The sequence below is a fragment of the Pararge aegeria genome, chromosome 14 (assembly GCF_905163445.1).
Source record: "Pararge aegeria chromosome 14, ilParAegt1.1, whole genome shotgun sequence".
Classification (NCBI taxonomy): domain Eukaryota; kingdom Metazoa; phylum Arthropoda; class Insecta; order Lepidoptera; family Nymphalidae; genus Pararge; species Pararge aegeria.
In genome coordinates, this window is record NC_053193.1 from 13,739,034 (window position 1) to 13,759,843 (window position 20,810).

The 20,810-nt window shown below is 36.4% G+C and overlaps 1 protein-coding gene across 1 annotated transcript in view; it reads right to left on the reverse strand.

Annotated features, from left to right (window-relative positions):
- LOC120629324 (protein eva-1 homolog C-like) overlaps positions 1–20,196 on the reverse strand; it is a 43,883-nt gene extending 23,687 nt beyond the window's left edge. Inside the window, exon 1 of the mRNA XM_039898236.1 lies at positions 19,736–20,196. Within this exon, the coding sequence (XP_039754170.1) occupies positions 19,736–19,811 (76 nt within the window). The 5' untranslated portion in view covers positions 19,812–20,196. The remainder of the gene's footprint in view (positions 1–19,735) is intronic.
- Between the last annotated feature and the right edge of the window lie 614 nt (positions 20,197–20,810).

Sequence of the window (20,810 nt, forward strand, 5' to 3'; positions counted from 1 at the left end):
AGAATAAGGCAATGGATGATATCCAACACTACAAATAACAATGCTGCAAAACTCCACTACTCCTATATTCTATACTTAACGGTATCGCGTTGCAGGTATATACTTATGTCGTGCAAAATAAAGAGTTATGTTATCCACGTTCGGTATCCACAGAGACTGTCCACTAGGGGGTCAGGACTATTTTTGGAATGAAATCCATAAAGGAAAGAAATAACTTTGAAGTAAGAAAGAAAAAAATATTTGTACATAACGCCACACTTTACAATACCAACGACGTGGCACAACCTAGAAAATGGTGTCAGATCAGCAATGGCGTGTACAGAGGGTATGCACAGAGGGTATGCACAGGGTATGCAGATGATATAAAATAAATACAATCTCCGGTACGAGTAATAAATACTTACTTTTTATAACTCTTACAACGCCTTTCCTTAAGTTTTTTATGACTTGTACTAAAAAATTTATTCATTTTATATAATCTGCATACCCTGTGCATACAATCTATGCACGCCACTGCAGATCAGCATTGTGGTGCATGCGCCATACAGGGAGAATACAGCGCTTTATAAAACTTGAATTTATATTCACTTTGCTATTCACAATTGATCCGTTAGTAATAAATAATCCTAATTGATAAGATATTTGCCACTAGCTGGCGTATAAGTCAAGAAGCGTGGAGTATATTATATATTCTTACGACCAATCCAAATTATTATTTTTCAATATCGGATACTACACAGACTGACGTAAGCGTTACTAGAGTCAGAAAAAAAGAGTTTTTAGTTGCCCCCTAGTCGCGCCTAAAGAAGTTTTACTTTAACAATGAAGTAGTAACATCGTAGTTCTACTAGCTTAGGCTAACTTCTCAAAAGAACATACCCCTAATCGGTTTATACGCAACGTCTCATAATGCTATATCGCTTGGCGGCACTGTATCGGTAGGGTGGTAACAAGCCTCGGTCACAGCCTCCTACCAGACGAGACCATTCTGTTACTATTCTAGCGATACGCCACTTCTATTATAAGGGGATACGAGCGATGAATAACCAACATGATTACTTAAAAGGCACATAACTTAGAAAAACTCGTGGCTTATATTGTAGAGGTAATGCGAGGTAGGACACACAATCCGGACGTGCTAAAACAAATAAGGTTGTGTGTTCCCGAGGGGTATGTGAGGCGGAGGCGACGCCCAGCACTGCTGGAAGTACCGATTGGGCGGACAAATTTATTAAAAGAGGCACCAATGACGCGCGCCCTCCGCATCCTCAATGTCATATCAGAACAATGTGATTTGTATTATTGCGCTCTGAGTGAATTCACAAGGATCGCAATGTGGGTTATTTGTTACAGGAATAGATAATTAAATATTATGATGTTAAGGTTATTTTTAAAAAAAAAAAGCTACACTATCGCATTAGGTTTAAGAATTCTGTAATTATAGTATTAGGATAAGAATATAAATAAATAAAGATAGAAGTGCGTGCTGGGTTTACAACTTGACCCCCCCAAAAGCGCAGTCGAGCTCCTACCGCTATCACTGCTTCTCCATCGGCCATCTGCTTGTTTCTATAAAAAAACTTGTACAGTGCCGTGTGAAGACGGGTCGCGTGGCTAGTATACACTTAAAAGTAGACCAGCTTCTTATCTAAAGCTCGGTGGGTTGCCACATTAAGTACAGTTGCAGTTATTAAACCTGTCTACGAATAGAAATTATGTTGACGGCACAATGTTATTTAATGTATGTTTATATATGTTATTTGTATTTATAGGCGTTATGCGTTTGTTATTTGTGTTTATATTTGTATATTATTATGTATGTATTTGTACATATATATATATATATAACACATATAAATAAAAATAAAATATAAACGTACATTAGAAATGATTAATAATTTATAAATATATATATAGGTATATAAAGAGGATTGCAGAATTGTAATATTTTTTTCAAATTATGCATGAAACCTTCAAATCATTGGATTTGAAGGTTTTATGCACCTCTTCACCTCATAATAATTGCAGAACTTTCGAAATGCAAAACAACATGTTTAACAAAGGCTACTTATATCAAAAATCATTCAAATCAACAATTCTTATAGAAACTCACACTTACATTAGATTGTCTACATTATGCGTATGTAACACTTCGTTTTATTATCCCCCATCTCGTAAATTTCCACTCTTCTTGGCGTATGCCGCAAACACCTTTTATTCGCATTATCGCCGACTATTGTTTCACACGATTCCTATTATGACGCCATTTGTTTTGTCGAACGCGATTTTCTTTTGTCTCCCTAATGATGAGCACGGATGATAACCATATGGTGTCGACTTTATTGACACTTGGAAGAATATTATATGCGAGTTTACTTTACGACTTGGCACTTTAGTTATTGTTGTGCAAAAGGATTTTCTTACAACAATCTGGACACCTATTCTCTTTGAGCTCCGCGATTTTGTCCGCGTTAATTAGGTTTTTATATAAGTCTTACCGAATTTTTTCATAGTTAATTAAATATTATGTAGTACGTGTTGTATATAGTAAGTATAATATACGTATAAGTAGTTTAATCATACCTTCCATCCAGAGATGATGGTGATAAGACAGAGCTACAAGGGTTCCATTATAGAATTACTATTTTATATAAACTCTATTTGTATTCCAGCAATAATAACAGTTGCCTGTTTATATTCAAATTATGACTACCGTATATAGCAATAAAATATAATTTCTCCCTAAAATATGTTTCCTGTACCACAGAGGTAATTTCGTGAAGCACTAGCCCGGGGCAAACGTGGTTTTGTAGCGCAGTTCTACAAGCGTCCATCTATTTCCACTATCTAAGTTAGGCATCAATTTAATTTTATGTGAGGTACATTCTAGCACATTCGGAACATATATTTAATAGCTACGACTCAAAAGCAAGAGCGCTCTCTAAGACAATTTACTCTATCTCTATCATTTCTTATTAAGATACTGCACGTAGTGTTTCTATCTGCTGCGGTCACTGACCTCTATTAATTATCATATCGACCCATTACCGGCCCACTCCCAAAACGAGAAGGGGTTTAGGCCGTAGTCCACCACGCTCGCCCAGTGCAGATTGGTGGACTTTACATACCCTTGAGAACATTCTGTACAACTCTCAGTCATGCGGGTTTCCTCACGATATTTTCCTTTACCGTCGAAGTGATATTTTTGATTACTTAAAATGCACATACTCGTAGTTTAAAATAGTTAAAGGTGCGTGCTGGGATTCGAACTCGGCCGCCACTGAGCTATCACCTCTTGCCGAACTCTGTTATTACCTTTATTATTTTATATTTTTATAATTTTTATTAGTGTTTTTACCTACACTTGGAGGAATTATCAATTAAAAATTTTCGGAACCGACAGTATATTTATAAAAAAAATTCATCAGTCATTTTAGTGCCCATACCACAAGCTACACTTACTATGGGGCTAGACGGTCATGTGTGGATGGTCGTAGTCGTATATATATATATTTTTATATTTATCCATTTGAAATATCACTTCTGTACCATAGAATTAAGAACATACAGAAATCGTGTTCACGACTAATATTGAAGCATGAAAAACCACTTTATTCCATTTACTATTTTACCTCTAATGTACTATAACTTACCATAAAAAGGGGGGAATGGGAAAAATTTGTGAGCTAGCAACATTCCGCGGTTGTGAAGTGACACGTGCGCGGATGTTTTCACTGTTTCTGGACACAATGCATTGCACTCAAAAATGGCTAAATGAGGGTTCTGTATGTTAATAATATTGCGTTCTGTACCTTTCGCAGATTACATAAAGATTGCACTAATTTATGACCGTTTCGAGCAAATTTGTTTCTTAAATAATTTTCCTAACTGAGAGCAATTATTACGTAATTTATTGTTCTTAAGTTTATACAGGCTAATGTTTGTCTTACAAATAATTTATTTTTATTATATTATAGTGATGACGTGATGTGACGTGACATGACGCCCGCAAGCAAGAGAAACAGTTATACTAGTGATAGTCTCTTTTGGAAATGTGTTTGATGCCATGACAAGCATTAGCCGCTCCTACTTTTTATTTTGCAGTGCTAATGGGCGAGTTTGTTGGTTATGTGGGTCACGTACATTTTAGTAATTACGGTAAGTCGCTTGTTTATTAATCACAAGCATAACCCCCACGGCTAAATGTACCTACACTTTTATTAACGCTGTATTTTCTTTGAAACGTATATTTTACTAACGAGTACTTGCTAGAAAAACGTTTCATATGCAGCTCTAATTTAATTTAACTATAATAATTAAATTAATTTGAAAGTACCTATCTAAAAGTTTAAAATAATATGAATATGCGAACTGTTACCTGCGAACTCGTATTTTTATATTCAAACTTAAGGCGATGCCCATCCTACGTATCAAGCCACAGTGGCGTCTGGACACGTTAATATGGCCTTATTAATGCCAGTCTACTATTTATTTTCCATGAGGCAACTAAAGAATTGGCCAAACGGAAGCATCCAGCTCGCGGCTTTGGCGCTGGGAAAATTTACAACAATCCCAAGAGAAACCATTTTAAGCAAGAGTCTTATGATATGTAACAAGTAGGACGCAATTTTGCACGCAACAACTAACGCGGGCCAGACGCGTTGATATGGATTTATTCAACGGTTATCAATGGCATTGCTCCGATAGCATTCCCTCGAACAACTTAAACTTAGGCAAAACGGACGCAACTCGCATTACGTGCAAATATGCGACCAACTCTAGACAGGTCAGTTTGAGCATGACTCTTGTGATTAGTAGGTAGCAAATAGGACGCTATGCTGTTATATGGGACTCATAAGAAGGCTCAGATACACTCAGCAAGCAATGGAAAGAGGTCTCTTAGGCGTATCTCTTCGTGATCAAATCAGAAAAGAGGAGATCCGTAGAAGAACTAGAGTTACCGACATAACTCAACGAGTCGCTTAGCTGAATAAACCGATGGACGTTGGGGTTCCAAGGTGTTGGAGTGACAACCCCGCACCGGTAAACGCAGCGTTGGTTGACCCCCAACCAGGTAGACAGACGTCATCAAACTAGTCGTGGGGAGACGCTGGATACAAGCGGCCCAGAGTGGTGGAGTTTGGAACGCCCTACAAAAGACCAATGTCCAGCAGTGGACGTCAATCGGTTGATTTGATGATGATGAAATAGGACGCACGCCACTGCTTACTTGGGCTAGACGCGTTGATGAAGATTTATTCAACGCTTATTAATCTCACTGCTCCGATAGTAAACCTTAAGCAAAACAGACGCATGCAAATATACGACTAACATCAAGACGCGCTGGCGGCTTGTGTTTGACGCAAACGTATGCTTGACCTTGCCTTTAGCAAACTCTATCAATCTTTATACAGTCCTGAGGCAATAAACGATTGGGATAAGTATCTGAAATAGGTAAGTAGTTTTCGGAGTTAGGTTAATGGAAATAGATTCTATTTAAAAGTTGAGTGGCTCCCGGCGTCACGTTTATTCTTTCCAAAGTTTTCGGGCGTTATCGGAGCCCCTATTTATCCGCGTATCCTTCATCTCCCATCCCGACTACTAATGACTTTTGTTATGTCCTTTTCTTCTTTTGGATTATACAATATTCAAACATTACGCGGAGTAACGATAGCTAGAACTCATTTTTATCTGTCTATATTTATTAGGGTCTGTCTTTACATGGGTTTCACATTAATAGGCTGAAGACGATTTTATTTATTGATAAACTTATTGTGGATAGCTAGTTCATCAAAATAAAAAGGTTGCTTATTTAAAAACATGATTGCAAACTGATTAACACAGTTGAGTATGTATCAGCCATATTAAAAGAAAATGAAGATGAAACGCTTTATACACACTGCAGACATGCATAGGCCATATTACTGCAAGCAATCTAGGTTTTTTTCACATCATTTATAGCCAGTGCCACTCGGAATGATATAAGTATTCAAAAATTCAAAATTCATTTATTTCAAGTAGGCCTAATATAAGCACTTTCGTCAAGTCTGTCTGTTTGTAGTGACTCTACCAACGGTTCGGAAGGCAGATTCCACCGAGAAGAAGCAATCAAGAAACTCAGCAGTTGCTCTTTTCCAACATCAACAATTTACATTTTACATTTTAACATTCATTTTTCTATCTTGTGTGAGCTGAAAGCGGATCCGGATGCTTCCAAGCAACCTTGTCATTAAGAAATTTATCAATTGTATAGTAACTTCGCTGTAATAAATGTGTTTTAACAAATTCTTTAAACTTATGCATTGGCAAGTCCAAAATCACCTTAGGAATCATATCTGTACTCTGTACCTTTCGCAGATGATATGCAGATGACACTAATTTATGACCATTTCTTGTAAGTCGACTGTTTATGTCCACTTTTTGTTTATAAAGACTAATATGTTATCTTACAAATACTATATTATTATTTCTTTAAACTTCTCATGGAGGGATTCGCGTGATTTAAGTTTATATATTGACCGTACAGCTCTTTTCTGCAATATAAATATAGTTTCGATGTTTTAACGATAAATATCAGTTCAGCCATTTTGAAGTTATGGTAGACTAAGGAAACTCACGTACATTCATAATTATATACATTTCTGAATAATCGTCCCTGGCCTAGTCCCTTGCTAGTTACTTACAAAGACATGACACCTAGCGAGTGAGCATATCAGTACGATGCCTAGTAAGAACCCATTAGGATTCTTTATAACTGCTATTCACCTAAGAAGTTAGCCCGCTAACATCTTAGGCTGCATCATCAGTTACCACCAGGTTGAAGTTGGCACGTAAAAGCTAACTTATAGTGAAATATAGATATATTTTAATTTATTTACAAACTTAATTTATCATTATAGGCTAAACCTATGGGGCCTAAAACTGTTGGAGCTTTATATCCACCAGTCGTCCAGGTTATTTATAGCCCTGTCCTTTTCCACTTCCAAATCAATTCCAAATATTCGCGTATATCCTTTTAAATATTTTAAAACGAACGCCTTAAAAAACTTGTATAATATTTTCACGTTTTCAAATCCATTTTACTCAAGGTTTTATCGGTAAGCAATTTCGGTATTATTCGGACTACGCTACCAATATAATTTATTTATAAAGTAATTTGTCCTTTTTCTATGACCTGAAAAAGCCAACATTTAATAGAAAAAGTTGGGATGATTCCCCGGACGCGTACAGACTGGCAAAGTTTAAGATTATTATCATCGTATCTTTAACTAATAACTTTTTGTCTTGTCTACTAATCGCTTTCACCGATTCTTTTTTTCATAAAATCAGTGGAGTTCCCACAGAATAAAAATTATTGCAAAAGACTTTTGAAATGACGTATAGCAAATACTACCAGTAGTTTTAGTGCCTATTTTCTCATACAAAATAATGTTCGTAGTCAAATGAAAACTTTTTAATTTGCCGATTGAAATATTATATTTATTAACTGAATAAAAGCAATTCGCTAAGTAACTTTGTATCCTATGTTCAGCATTTCAAAAGTTATTTTCATCATTAAAAACACTTTTCTCTAGTTAAAAAAAAAGAATTCTACACAAAGGCTGAAAAAACTGAAAAACATTGAAAGTAATTTCTTTTAATATTTCATACTCGGAAATGTAAGAATATTTTTATTCTGAAATAGGGTAACACAGTTTTTTATTTATCACGAGAAATTATCATCAATTCTAATCATCAGACTTATACCACTGAGAGCGGAATATGGAGTTTCAACCCACCACGCTCACCAGATGCAAGTATGAGTAAATTTTATCGTGATAGGGCTTATTTCTACTGCCAAGCAACATTGCTGTGTTCAGGTCTGGAGGGCGTGGAAACCGATTTAATTACAGGCACTTGAGCCTTAGCACCCACGGCTCAGGTTGACGAACAGAGGACAAAACTTTGTAGGACTCCCTGTATTCCTGTTCCCTGCATACCCTGTTCGAACTGTCTCGAACTGTTGCTCGGTTTATGGGTGATAGTTTTTAAAGAGTTTAGAAACAGTGCGCATTAGCAGGCTTCGGTAACTTTCCATAACTATAAGATAACGATTTAGGTCATTATCATCTACAAACACTGTGTTTTTCTGTGCAGCACTCAAACACATTAGGAACAAACGTCCATTGGTTCTCCGAGCTGTCAGCCCCGCCCAATGACACTTCAGCGTCGCGACTCGTTGAACTCGCGGCAGTAACTCTGTTTTTTTTTGGATTTCGACACTTCTGATGTGATCACGTAGAGATATACTCCAAGCATAGCTCTATCCATCGCCCGCTGAGTGCATAGCTCATTTTTGACGCATAAGTCAATTAAGTTAAAATATTTTGTTTTTCAATAAATCTATACAAATAGTAATATTACAAAGAGGTGAAGTTTGTTAGGTTTTTGGAGGATCTCTGGATCTTCCGAGCCAATATAGAAAATTATACATTATTTGTAAGTGTCATAGACTATATTAGCCCAAAGAATGAAAATCGATTTTCGTGGTAGTCGGAAAAAAAGGGTTGAACGACCTTTTTGACGAACGCAGGCTTAACGATGAGAGAAACAGCCAGACAGCATATCTAACTTTTATAACTAAAAAAAATATTTTCAAATGTATATCTATGAATAAATGAATGAATATAGTTTTATTGCACACCGCAAAAAGTTCATAGAAAAAAAAGAAAAGTCTAACAAAACAACGTATACAATTTGGCGGGATCTATCCCGTGCGAAGCTGACCACTCATTTGTATATCTTAGTTTAATCTTCATTTCCTTTAGTAATCCTACCAGTTGCAGCTGTTAAATTACGGATGTACCTACTAAGAACACCTGGAACGTTTTAAACCTATTAACATTAAATATAAAATAGTGACGTGTCTACAATTTAAATCTTTGGCTCATTCTCGAATGTGAGCCTACTGCACGACACTTCAGAGGGCACTAAACCTGTTTACGTCGCGCTTTCAATACTTCATGCTGAGCTTACACTACTCTGTTGACGGTATCTAATGCGAAAAGCGTACGTACGACTTATTTAACAGCAAATACAAATCTGGGCGATCTTTTTGGTAGTTCAGATTTACAGTTATTCAAATTCGAAGTAGAAAGCGCTTCTTTCTACTTGAAGCAAATGTAAAGAGCTCCCGAATTCTTAAAGTGGTGATAGCGTAATGCTCAGTGGAACTTCAGCCTCCCAAAAAGACAAAGATGAATTCCCTGCACGCACTTCTAACTTTTCGGAGCTATGTGCTTTTTTTTTTTTAAAGACATGGTACATGGTATACCCGACGTCAGGGTAGATCGGGTTATGTGGGATTTTTACCCACTAAAACCCCCTCGGTGGCCATCCTCGGCACATATTTGGGAGGCTCCGGGATCTCCTAAGAACGCACTGGTGCCTCCCTCGATGGTAAGAAAAAAAGAAAGGTAAGAAATCCTGCCTGAGAGTTTTCCTTATCGTTCTCAAAGCGGGTAAAGTCTAACAATCTGCACTAACTTGGTGGACTACGGCCTAAATCCTTCTCATTTTAAGACGGGACCAGTTCCCTGTAGCAGGCCGGTCTTGTGTATATAATGGTGATGAGTTCTAAAACAAAATGAGAACAATAACTAACTTATACTGTTTTATAAGTAAGCACGGTGCAAAGTATGTAAATACTTCTACCCAGTGATAAATAAATAATATTAAACAGAAGTCTGTCTGGTTTAGCCCTAAGAGCACTCCATGTTGACTCCAGTTAAAGGCGCGCACAAATTATTGACAAGGCGCGGCGGACCGGAGCGCCATAATTCGAGTCGACGAAAAGAAAGTTGTTTTTAGCTTAATGCTAGTTGACTTACACCGGATTTTGTATATTTTCATGAAATTTATGAATACAACTTGAATTTCAACTGGTTTTTAGGCGTAGCGATGTGGAAACTCACTTTAAAGAGTTCTAGAGGTATTTTATTAATAAACTAGCGTTTTCCAAAGACTTCGTCCGCGTACAACTTCTGTTAAGTAAATTTGTCCCAAGCAAACTTTCATACTACGACCTACCGCGTCGCATTGCCTGTCTATTGATCAACTCCTTAAGGTTAGATATTTTAAGTCGTTGTAGAGATAAGGGCGATAAAATAAACAAAAAAACTAAAATAACAGAAAGTATAAATACAAATACTCGCGGACTGTTTTGGTAGGTTATAATTAGACACTTTAATAATGTAGTACATCATTTTTATGTTATGTACAACCAATAGTTTTCTCAGCGCACGCCAAGTAATTAAATTTATAGGCAAAACGTTGCTACTTTGGGCTACATTATTGCAATTTCCTTCTCTAATTTCTTTAAAACTCTTAAATAAATTATTTTTTTAAATAAATTTTATCCCATGTTAGTTTACCTTTTTTTGGCAAAGGTTATAATCAGTGTAGTATATGCGGATCCTACTCGGTACGAAGAAACACACGAAAAAAATCTTTCCTCTTTATAATATCGGTATAGATAATAACACATTTCATCAAACGGTAGTACAGTTTCTTAACGGTTTACTCGATTAGTTGCCTGGGCAAGATCGCTGTGTAAGATGTAAGATGTAAGTGTAGGTAAAGATGTACTTAGATTTTGATGATTTTGTTTTTTATGATGTTCTTCAGGGATTATTGTAAAAAAATATCTTTCATTTGTTTATATATTATATTCTATGTTATTGTCCTTTTTATGATTATTTTGTTATTGTTTAGTCGCGAGGATTCAGTGACGACGAAGATAAGGGGGCTGGCTGAAAACCAGTGCTGCACTTTTTAGTATGCAGCTATACTGAGCCAGCTGCTTTGTCACACATTTTTTTTACTTTATGACACAAATGTAACATTTTACACAAATGTGTAACAATTTTTTTTTCTTTTTTTCTTTTATTTAACACTCTGCGACTGTTATACTCAGCGTTCAGAAGAAGCTGATGAAGTCCAAGCTAAATCGAGTACTCCTCTCTTCCAATATAAGATAATGCTTACAAGTGGTGATAGCCTAGTGGGTAATGTCAAAGTCAAAGTAAAAAATATCTATATTCAAGTAGGCCCATAGATGGCACTTTTGATGCGTATATTACATGAGAAATGTGTACACGGTAATGGGATCATAGCGATAACCATATTCATAAACTTGAATAAAGATATTTTGGCCTTTGACTTTGACTTTGAGTTCGACAAACAGAGATTTTACATTTCTACGTTTAACGAAGTGCTTATAAAGTAGGCATTAGGTACTGAAGCTGAAGAATGAATTGTGAATTTGAGTAACGTAGCGCAAATTATTCACTGCTTCTGCCAGCTTGCTCAACTTCTCATTAGGTTCTCCAAGCGCGTTGAACGTAGCTAGGTCTAGCCCTCGGGGCTAACTAGCGGAACACGTCCCGGATATTCTCGACACCTTCATTTATTTAAAATGCGACCGGACGAAGTTTCCTCTATTTGATAACAAAGACAGTCGAAACTTCAGCCAACTTCAGCTTCTAACCATGAGTAACATTTCATTCTAGTCACTCAATTCAGAATAAATTTGTATTGCGTATCTGAAGCGTGTATGAGATCACACGAAGATCTTCCATAATCATAATATTTTTTTAAATATTTTAACTGGTCATGATACGATTTTAAATAAATATACTAGCGAAAAGTAAAAAATCAATTACAATTACAAGTATATAAGTGGATTCAATATAAAATATTGAATCCGGTCATGATAAAATGTTACGATCTTAAATATTATGATGATGGAAGATCGTCGTGTGGTCTCATACACACAAAAAAATATTTCAATATTATATTTAATATTTTTTTTGCCATTAAACGATATAGTATGTATGCAATTTCTAGTAGTAGTCGAGTATATTATATTTAATATTTTTATCAAAGTATTTTTACCTACATTAGAAGGAAATATAGGCATAATGTAGCAGTAAAAAAATAACCAAATACTCAGTAATGTCTTTATAAAAGATAGATTCGATAGACACTTTATTGCATACAAATTCATTAAAAACAACACAAATGCAGAGAAATAATATTTTCGCAAACATTGGTATGCAAAGGCGGTTTATTGCTAAAGCAATCTCTACCAGAGAAAATATTATATGGTATTTTTTTTATTACATTTTAATAAATGAATAACTAAAATTACGTGAGTCAAATTTTCTTTAAAGGAAACTAATATATTTTTTTGTAGTTAGACCATTTTACTGAATCATGTGAAATGGATAACCTAGTTAGTGAGAAATATGGTCAAAAATATTATTTTTTTGCTGTAAAGAACAGTTACGTTTTTTAACCTCTTTTAGCAGCACTCAGTAGAGTTTCAAGTTAGAGCCCTTTCCATAAGTGTTTACGAGCATTTTTTTAACACGGTCGTGACAGAAAGGGCTAAATTCGTCGCTGTCACGATTTTAATTAATTTACGAATGGGCGCGGCCCCACACCTATTTGTTTCGCGTGTATGAAGTTCATCAGTTATTATTAGCTGTGTTACATTTTACTATAATTAGTAGGTACCAAGGTACTAAAATTAAAAAATCCTTTTGTTTTTGACCATAGACAGACTTTGTCCTTTGCCTGTGCTTTCCACTGAAAACCTTTTCTAGGACCTTGGCAAACAAAACTCAGAAAATAGTTACACACATTTATATTTTAGTATTTTCCCGAATTTATCTATTTTATCAGCAGCTTTTTTTCCTATAAATTCGAACATTTGAAAAAAAAAAAAGCTAAAATCGGCAAAGGTTTTTCACCATCGAGCCGCAGTTTATTTTAGTTTCAATGGATTTTATAAGACGAAATAAATAATGGAACATCTAACACTTTTGTTTAAAGTCTAAAATGAGTTGTTTTACACATATATCTGTTAACCTAACTGTTATATATAAATGAAGGTCTATTTTAAGGAATAGACCTTCTTGGTAAACAACGTATTCAAGGACGGACTAGTATCTATTCTACTCACAATCTAATGTCTATAGAAACCTCAGTCACGCAATTAGAACCTGCTACTTATATGGAAAAGGTTTTCAAAAGGTATATTATTTTTCAATGTTTAGGTACCTGAAATTTATATTAATTGTACTTCTTACAAAAAAAAAACAATTTTTTTCTCCTTACAATTTTGCCTAAGTAATAAATAAATTTTTTTAGACTAATCTAACCTAGCTGTCATTTTTTAATTCATGTAAAACCATATATTTATTTATTTACTTCATACGTTATACTACGGGTATCTTAACCTTTACCGTAATATAACGTTTTTAGCCTCTATAAAATTATGTCGTTGAGCGTTTAAACTGGTACATTTGCAAAGTTAATTCACTAGGTAGCTACCATACGATGCCAGTACCAAAAACTCACCCAGTGTACGCTATAATATAATGACCTATTAAAACGCAATAGTGAAACTTTAGAGCCAACCTAACCTAAATAACCGTAATACTCTATTCTAGGAAAATCATCAACATTGTGCGTTATTGGACCTTAATAATAAACCAGAGTAAATGGTCTTGCAAACAAAATTACTAATGATTACGCTGAGAAATATGATACAGTAAATATTTATATTAACACCATGATACAGTAAATATTTATTATTGTGAAGAACACAATATATGTTCTTCAAACTTTAACAGGCTTGTTATTTGAGTTTTGGCATTTCTTTACGGCCAACTGCCAATAGGTATGACGTGATTGAGAATATGTTTATTGGAGGCTTAAGCGCGACGAAAAAAAAATAATATTTAAAAAAAATATATCGCCAAAAACGTTTTGTTCACCGTAAATACACTTCCAAAAGTATTTTATAATTAAAGCAATATTTTATAAATAGAGCTTTTCAATCTAACTGTTTAAACATCTATAACTTAATACTTATTGGAGTTAACATGTATTTCCAAACAACAGATTATTTTATAATATAAGCTACGCTACGCTTACTACGCCTAGCTACGCTTACTACGCCTAGCTACGTTAACTACTCTGCGCTACGATCTAAGACTGGATATACCAGCACTTCCCGTTTATATTTACCTTAAATATAGTCACAAGATTTCCGTATCCCCCGAAAGACATCCGTGTACGGAATAATGTACGTGCCGGCCATTAAACGTCACTCCGCTACCCTCTCACGTACTGTCTGGACTTCATTTATATTTAAGTTAATGGACGACATTTTACAAACTATATAACTTTAGGACGGATTAAAAACTTTGAAACTCTCATTTGGCGTAACGTTACTTTTTACACTACTGTAAACCTTTTGTTAAGTTTGCAACATTTTTGTATAAGTTAGTACCAAAATAGATCGGTGTGGTGACGGCAGTTCAGAATACAGTTATCCCCACCCCCCCCCTCATTCCGAGGGTGTCATCTGAGGCGAATAAGGTAATGAAACGGACAGTGTTCCAACCAACCCGTCTGCCCAGTTAAGTGATTAAGGCTTTAAGTCCAGCCGTGGACTGTTCTAGACAATTAATAATGATAATGGTACCAAGTAAAGGTCAGATTCGCCAACCTCAATTCGGTCAGGTTGGCGAATACCACAATGTCCCTCTACGAAGCATATGTAGAGCAGCGAAACGTAGATACGCTGCAGCCTGCAAAAGAGGATGATGGTATTCTTGATGCATTGCATCCATTGCAATCGTTGTCGTACACCGTATTTCAGAAACCTACGCGAATAACATGGTGAGCTTTTTCGCCTTATTATGTTTAATAGCTACCCAGTTAACCCTATCTCTACTATTTATTGAAAAATTCATTTAAAATTTTATAATTCGCTGCAAAAGAAGTACCTTGCAGCAAATGCGAACAACGTGGCAGCGGTGTCAATCACAGTTCCGGTCATTCGCTACAGTGATAAAATACTTACGCAATTTTTGCTAGATCTATAAATATATCGCTAATACTAACAAAACCGACGACCCGACGCAAAAACTAGCCGACAAATACTTTTTCTTTTTTTATAAAAAAAGCTTACCTAATATTGTTTTCTTGAATATACATTTTTGAAATATTTCACTATATTCTGTTTGCAGTAGAAACTATACAATAACAACTTTCCATACGCATTTTACGCGATAAAACTGCGACTTGTCAATATTTTTTTTAAGAATACAGTTACGCCCTTTCCCTACTGCAACGGACAAGGATAAACTTCCTCCATAAAAAAACATAATTACGTATCTAAGTGCAAAATTTAAGAAAGTCAAGATATACACACAGTAAGTACATTGTACTGCAGAAACATTATTAAAACAAATTACTTAATGCATGTGACCTACTTTTGCAAGCCTACCAAACTTGTTTGACAAATTAAAAGGTATAAAACATTAATTTATATTTGAAAAACACTTATTAAAACCTATCTTGTTATTAAAGTCAACTCAATTCAACTCAAAAATATAATTTTAACCGATAGACCGAAAGAAGGACCTAAATAAAGATTTTATACTAAGATTTTCGTGGTCATCGTTTTCGTGCGTCGTGGCCCCGTCGTGCACCCAATTGCGTGGTCACCCATGCAACTGGATAGAAATATCGACAAATCCCAAAATGTTATCGTGATATGTACCCGTCGATTTCTATTACGTAAATGTTTGTCAATGCGTCCAGTGGTACCTTGTTACTCGTGTGATGTTGTCTATCTATCTAGTTAGGGGTGCTGCCCCACCAACCAACGCTGCGTTCTCCGCTGAGGGATCGCTACTCGAGCACCATGGATCCAATGTCTATCTATCTATCCAGTCCATGTGTTTGTGTTTGTGCTATGTTATTATATATAGCGTATAATATGCATGTTGTTAGTGCTCTTAATAAATAAATAAATAAATGTCTAGCGGTACATATGTGTGTTTTTATAGTAATAATTGACGGACTAAAGCAAATACCCAACCTGATGGTTAATGAGGAACACATTCTACAAAGTCCCGTTCTGTGTTCATAAAACTGGGGCGTAGGTGTCAAGTCTCATGTACCCGTAATTACACTAGCAATAACGCCTTTCAAACCGGAACACTGCAATGCTGCTTGGCGTCAGATATGAGCATGACGGTTTCGTTGGGAGGCTTTGGCCGTGGCTAGTTATCACCCTACCGACAAAAAAGTGCCGATAAGCGATTTAGTGTTCCGATGCGATGTCGCGTAGACCCCGATTAGGCGTATAACTACCATACAATCTAACAGGTTATCCAGCTACCATCTAAGTCTGCATCATCACTTACCAGGTGTGAAAAGTTCTTCCCCGGACGAGCCGTGTCACAAAAAACCCTACTATTTGTCTCTTGTTTTAGAACTAACTGAGCTATGAAGTTAGGTCCGATTCTTCAGCGGATATTCTCATTTTTTATTTACTCACGTGGTCCAAGCAAGCAAGTATAGCTTTTCTTCTTCTGACTGACTCTAAGCTTTCTCTTGAAGCCCAGAGTTAGCAACAGATTTGGCCTAAACCGTAAGTCATCAATGGCAACACCCAATATCGTAAGACACCGACAGTGATCGTTTGGTATTATTGAATAGCCTCTAAAAGTCCACTGTCGAACTAAAGGCCTCTTCCAATGGAATGGCTTGCCCATTACCATCACGCTGGGCAGACGGCACTGCTGCTGTCAGTTCTCCGATATAATACCTTAGTCACCTTCTAAGACTCCCGCGAGAAGAGGAGGGTGGTTTCAACTGTATTCTGATCTGCCGTTACCACACGTCACTTAGTATTTCAACTTCCTGTTAAAATTAATAGCCATCATTATTAGCTTTTTAATCAAACATATCCCTGAAAGAGAATTTATTATAACATATAAATATATTTTTATACGAGAAAAAACGGTTTTTTTTTATACAAAACAAGGTCACTAATAACAAGTGGCTTGCCTTTACGGATTGGAATGAAAAATTGAAATTTATTCAACGAATAAGACTGAATGTATGAATGGTTTATATATATTAACGATAGCTTTATACATATTAACGAGGTCGACTTCATGTCTCAGTTAGATGAATGTTTTAATGAACGACTGAATAATTTTCACAGAACTTTCTTATTTCGTTTAGGCATACATATTAACGAAGTCGACTTTCTTACTCTCACTTAGATGAATGACTGAATTGACTGCACCTATCAAAATCTTGTAAATCAGCTGCCTAACCTAGGCTAGCTTAACATACCTAATGTTAAGCTAAACCTAAGCTAGCTTAACATACCTAATGTTAAGCTAGCTTAACATACCTAATGTTAAGCTAGCTTAGGTTAGGTAGGTACTAGTCAGGGTCTGCCGAGCGGGTCGCGTATGTGTGCGAATGCGTTCCCGTATCCCAGCCACTAGGCGACTGGTAGGAACACCGTGGGGTTTTAGTCGGTACGAGTCCGGCATAATCACCGTACCTCCCCGTGGCGGGGTGGTATGCATGAGGATTTTCTCACGTGAAAAAAAAAAAGGTTAGGTAGTCGATGTTTTCACAGAGGAGTGCCTGGCTCGGTAGGCAGCTCTGGCTGAGTCGCGGATGTGTACGAAAGCGTTTCCAAGCCCCAGTCACCAGGCGATAAGTTGGGGTTTTAGTCGGTAAGGATCCGGTATAACCACTGCACCTCCTCGTTGTGTAGTGTATCCATGAGGATTTCCCCACGAGAAAAAAAGGTAGGTACTAGTCAGGGTCTGCCACGACAGGCGGGTCGCAGATGTGAGTGAATGCGTTCCCGTGGCCTTGCCACCAGGCGACTGGTTTGAAAACCGTGGGGTTCTTGTCAGTACGAGTCCGACATAACTTTTTCCTATTATAAGATTGAGGATTACTTAAACTGAGGTGTGAATTGATCTAGCTTCATAGCTTAATATAAATTAACTGTGAGATGGTGATAACAAAAAAAAATTACCCGGCTATGTTTGTTGTGGGCTCTGCTTAGACCAGGGCTCGTAGCTTTAGGTTTAAGTTGGCGAACGAAGTTATCACCATCCCCTTACAATTATGTAAGCATATATGTATGAACGCTTCATAAGTGCATGTGATAGGCCTACATGAATAAAGAAATTTTGAATTTGAATTTGAATAACCAACATGCCTTCCCGTGGTTCAGCGGTAGCCATGAGAATTTCTCCACGAAAAAAAAAAAGGTAGGTCACCCACTAGTCACGAATGTGTGCGAATTGCGAAAGCGTTCCCGTGGTCCAGCCACCAGGTGACTGGTTGGAACACCGTTGGCTTTTAGTCGTCCGACATAACCGACCCGGTCCGGTATCCATGAAGAATTCCCAAAAAGGTTGAAGTTGAATATATACCATTTTTTTCAGATGACCTGTGTTTATGTATTAAATGATTTAACTGCAAATGAGTTTTACAAGAAGCACTTATAGCCCAGTGAGTAGGACTTCGACTACACTTTCGGGGGGAGCCGAGTTCGAATCCTAGCACGAACCTCTGACTTTGCTAAGTTACAAACGTTAAAATAGCACTTCGTTCAACGGTGAAGGAATACATCGTGATAAACCTGCATGCCTGAGAGTTCCCCATAATTTTCTCAAGGTTGTATGGAGTCCACCAATCCGCACTTGGCCAGCGTGGTGGCCTCTGGGCTCGACCCCTTCTCATTTTTTTTTGGGAGGAGACCCGTGTCTTGTCGTAGATATGATGATGACGATGAGTTTTTATAACTGAATGTACAAATCATTAAAGACTAATGAACAAAAGAACGTGTCCAATGAATTCGTCATTTAGAAGGTAAATATGTTTCACTCAGTATTAGCTACGTACGAGTACATTTTACCGCAAATGACTTTTATTATAAGTGAAACATTTCTAAGAGCAAAAAGCGTATATTTACCTGTAAACATGGTCGCCATTAACGAGTTCTTTCCCCTTAACACAGCCCCGTGTCCGGAATAAGATATATTATACACGCTACTCTGTTGTTCACTCACGTACTAACTGGGGGTTGTTAGGTAGCGCAGTCTCTATCACAATCGAAGACGACGAAGACGGCGTGATTGCAATAAGAACCTAATTCAGTATAGCAAACTGAAGCTAACAAATTGTTTGCCAGCATTTTTTATCGCAATCGCTATTGATAATAATTTTCATAAGACCCAAGCCCTAATAAACTATATCTAAAAAAAATGCATTTTCTAGCCGGTTATTAAAGGCAGAAGTTGAAATCAAGGCTTCGATTAAAATGAAGTTGCCTAAATATTAAGACCAAACCAGTAATCGAATTCAGGACCTTTTGGTTGCAGAGCGGTGCGGTGTTGATTTGAATTAAGAAAAAAAAAATGCTGTACCGATTTTGATAAAACTCCCACCGTCGAATAGCAAGCAGCAGTTGGTTACATATCGTAAAAACGTAAAAAAAAATCAAACTGTGTAATTTAATTATGAATCATTTTCTTTTTTGGTCTTCCACTGTAGAGTCTAGTTACCACTGCTTAGCTAACACGGATAGAAGTACTTAAAGCTCTTTTAAAGTTGTTGGCTATAATACTCTAATACCTGTAGTTATACTACTCGCTAAGGTGACTGTACAGCACTAATAAAGCATTCTTATTGTTAACTCTTCATACAAGCTGTGTGACATATAATAGTTCTAAAAGCAATCCAATCTAATTACACTAACAAATAACTATTACGACAAAACTACTCGTACAGTCATTAACTGCCCACAATTATCTACACTAGCAATAATGTAGGTAATAAATTGACTGACCTAGATTGTCCGAGTTGGTAAACGAAGGCCCGGGAAGCACTAGGATCCCGAAGACTAACAACACCAGCGTTTCCATAGTTCCAAAGCAGTCTATTGCGTAATCAAAAACACTATTCCTTCACATTGTCACACGAAAAAAAAACAATCAATTTAATTTAAAAGTCAAATTTCGAACAGAACAATACGTCACATCAGTTCTGCATAGATAAAAAATAAAAAAACAAAACTAATCCGCGCCAGCTAAATGAATCGGAACATTGCAAATTAAATAATACAAATAAAAAACTATCGAAACAATATCTATGCATTCGGTAAAAAAGTATGCGAACGCTACGTTTCGAAATTCAATCGCGTAAATAAAGCTTATCGCACATTCCCAGTTTATTAGGGCTAGTGCGCAAGCGACAGGCGTCCGTCACGTGGTTTTATTTATATTTGGACTGCGAACGTGTGTCCACTATGACTACAGACGTCCAACTGACGCGAGGCCCCATTCACTGGTCAACCCATCAATTCTGCCTGACGTTTGAATGAAACCTTTCTTTTCCCTGGTGGGCAATTAGGGAGCTATAATTAATGAATGTTTGAAGTTTAAGGATTAGGCACTGAAGATGTAATACCTATTTTTTTCCTCGCGAGAAATATTTTCGCTGGAATCGTTTGCTCACGATGCCCGTTACGAAATTTGCTTTCGCTACTTACTTTGCATTAAATTTAAATTTTCCTAAAGAAAAATATTTATTTTGCTAAGGAAGATTCAAGCTTTCAATTAAAATTCGCGCCTACTTATTTTGAATGGAAAAGGGAGATGTTGTACTAGCTTAGGTGTAATTTTTTTTACAAAGTTTCGGATAATATCTTGTATTTTGTAAATAATATCTTAATATTATAATCACAGATATTTATATTTAGGAAGTTTAGGTTAAAATTACATTGTTAATTAGCAAAGTCACTCGTCTAGATTGAAATATTATTGAATACTCTATTGGTACTCCGGAATTTAAAAAAATGTTTTTCTTTTAATAATGATTTTAAAGTCAAGTCACAAACTAAACGGGGTCCAGTTTTGGGGGTT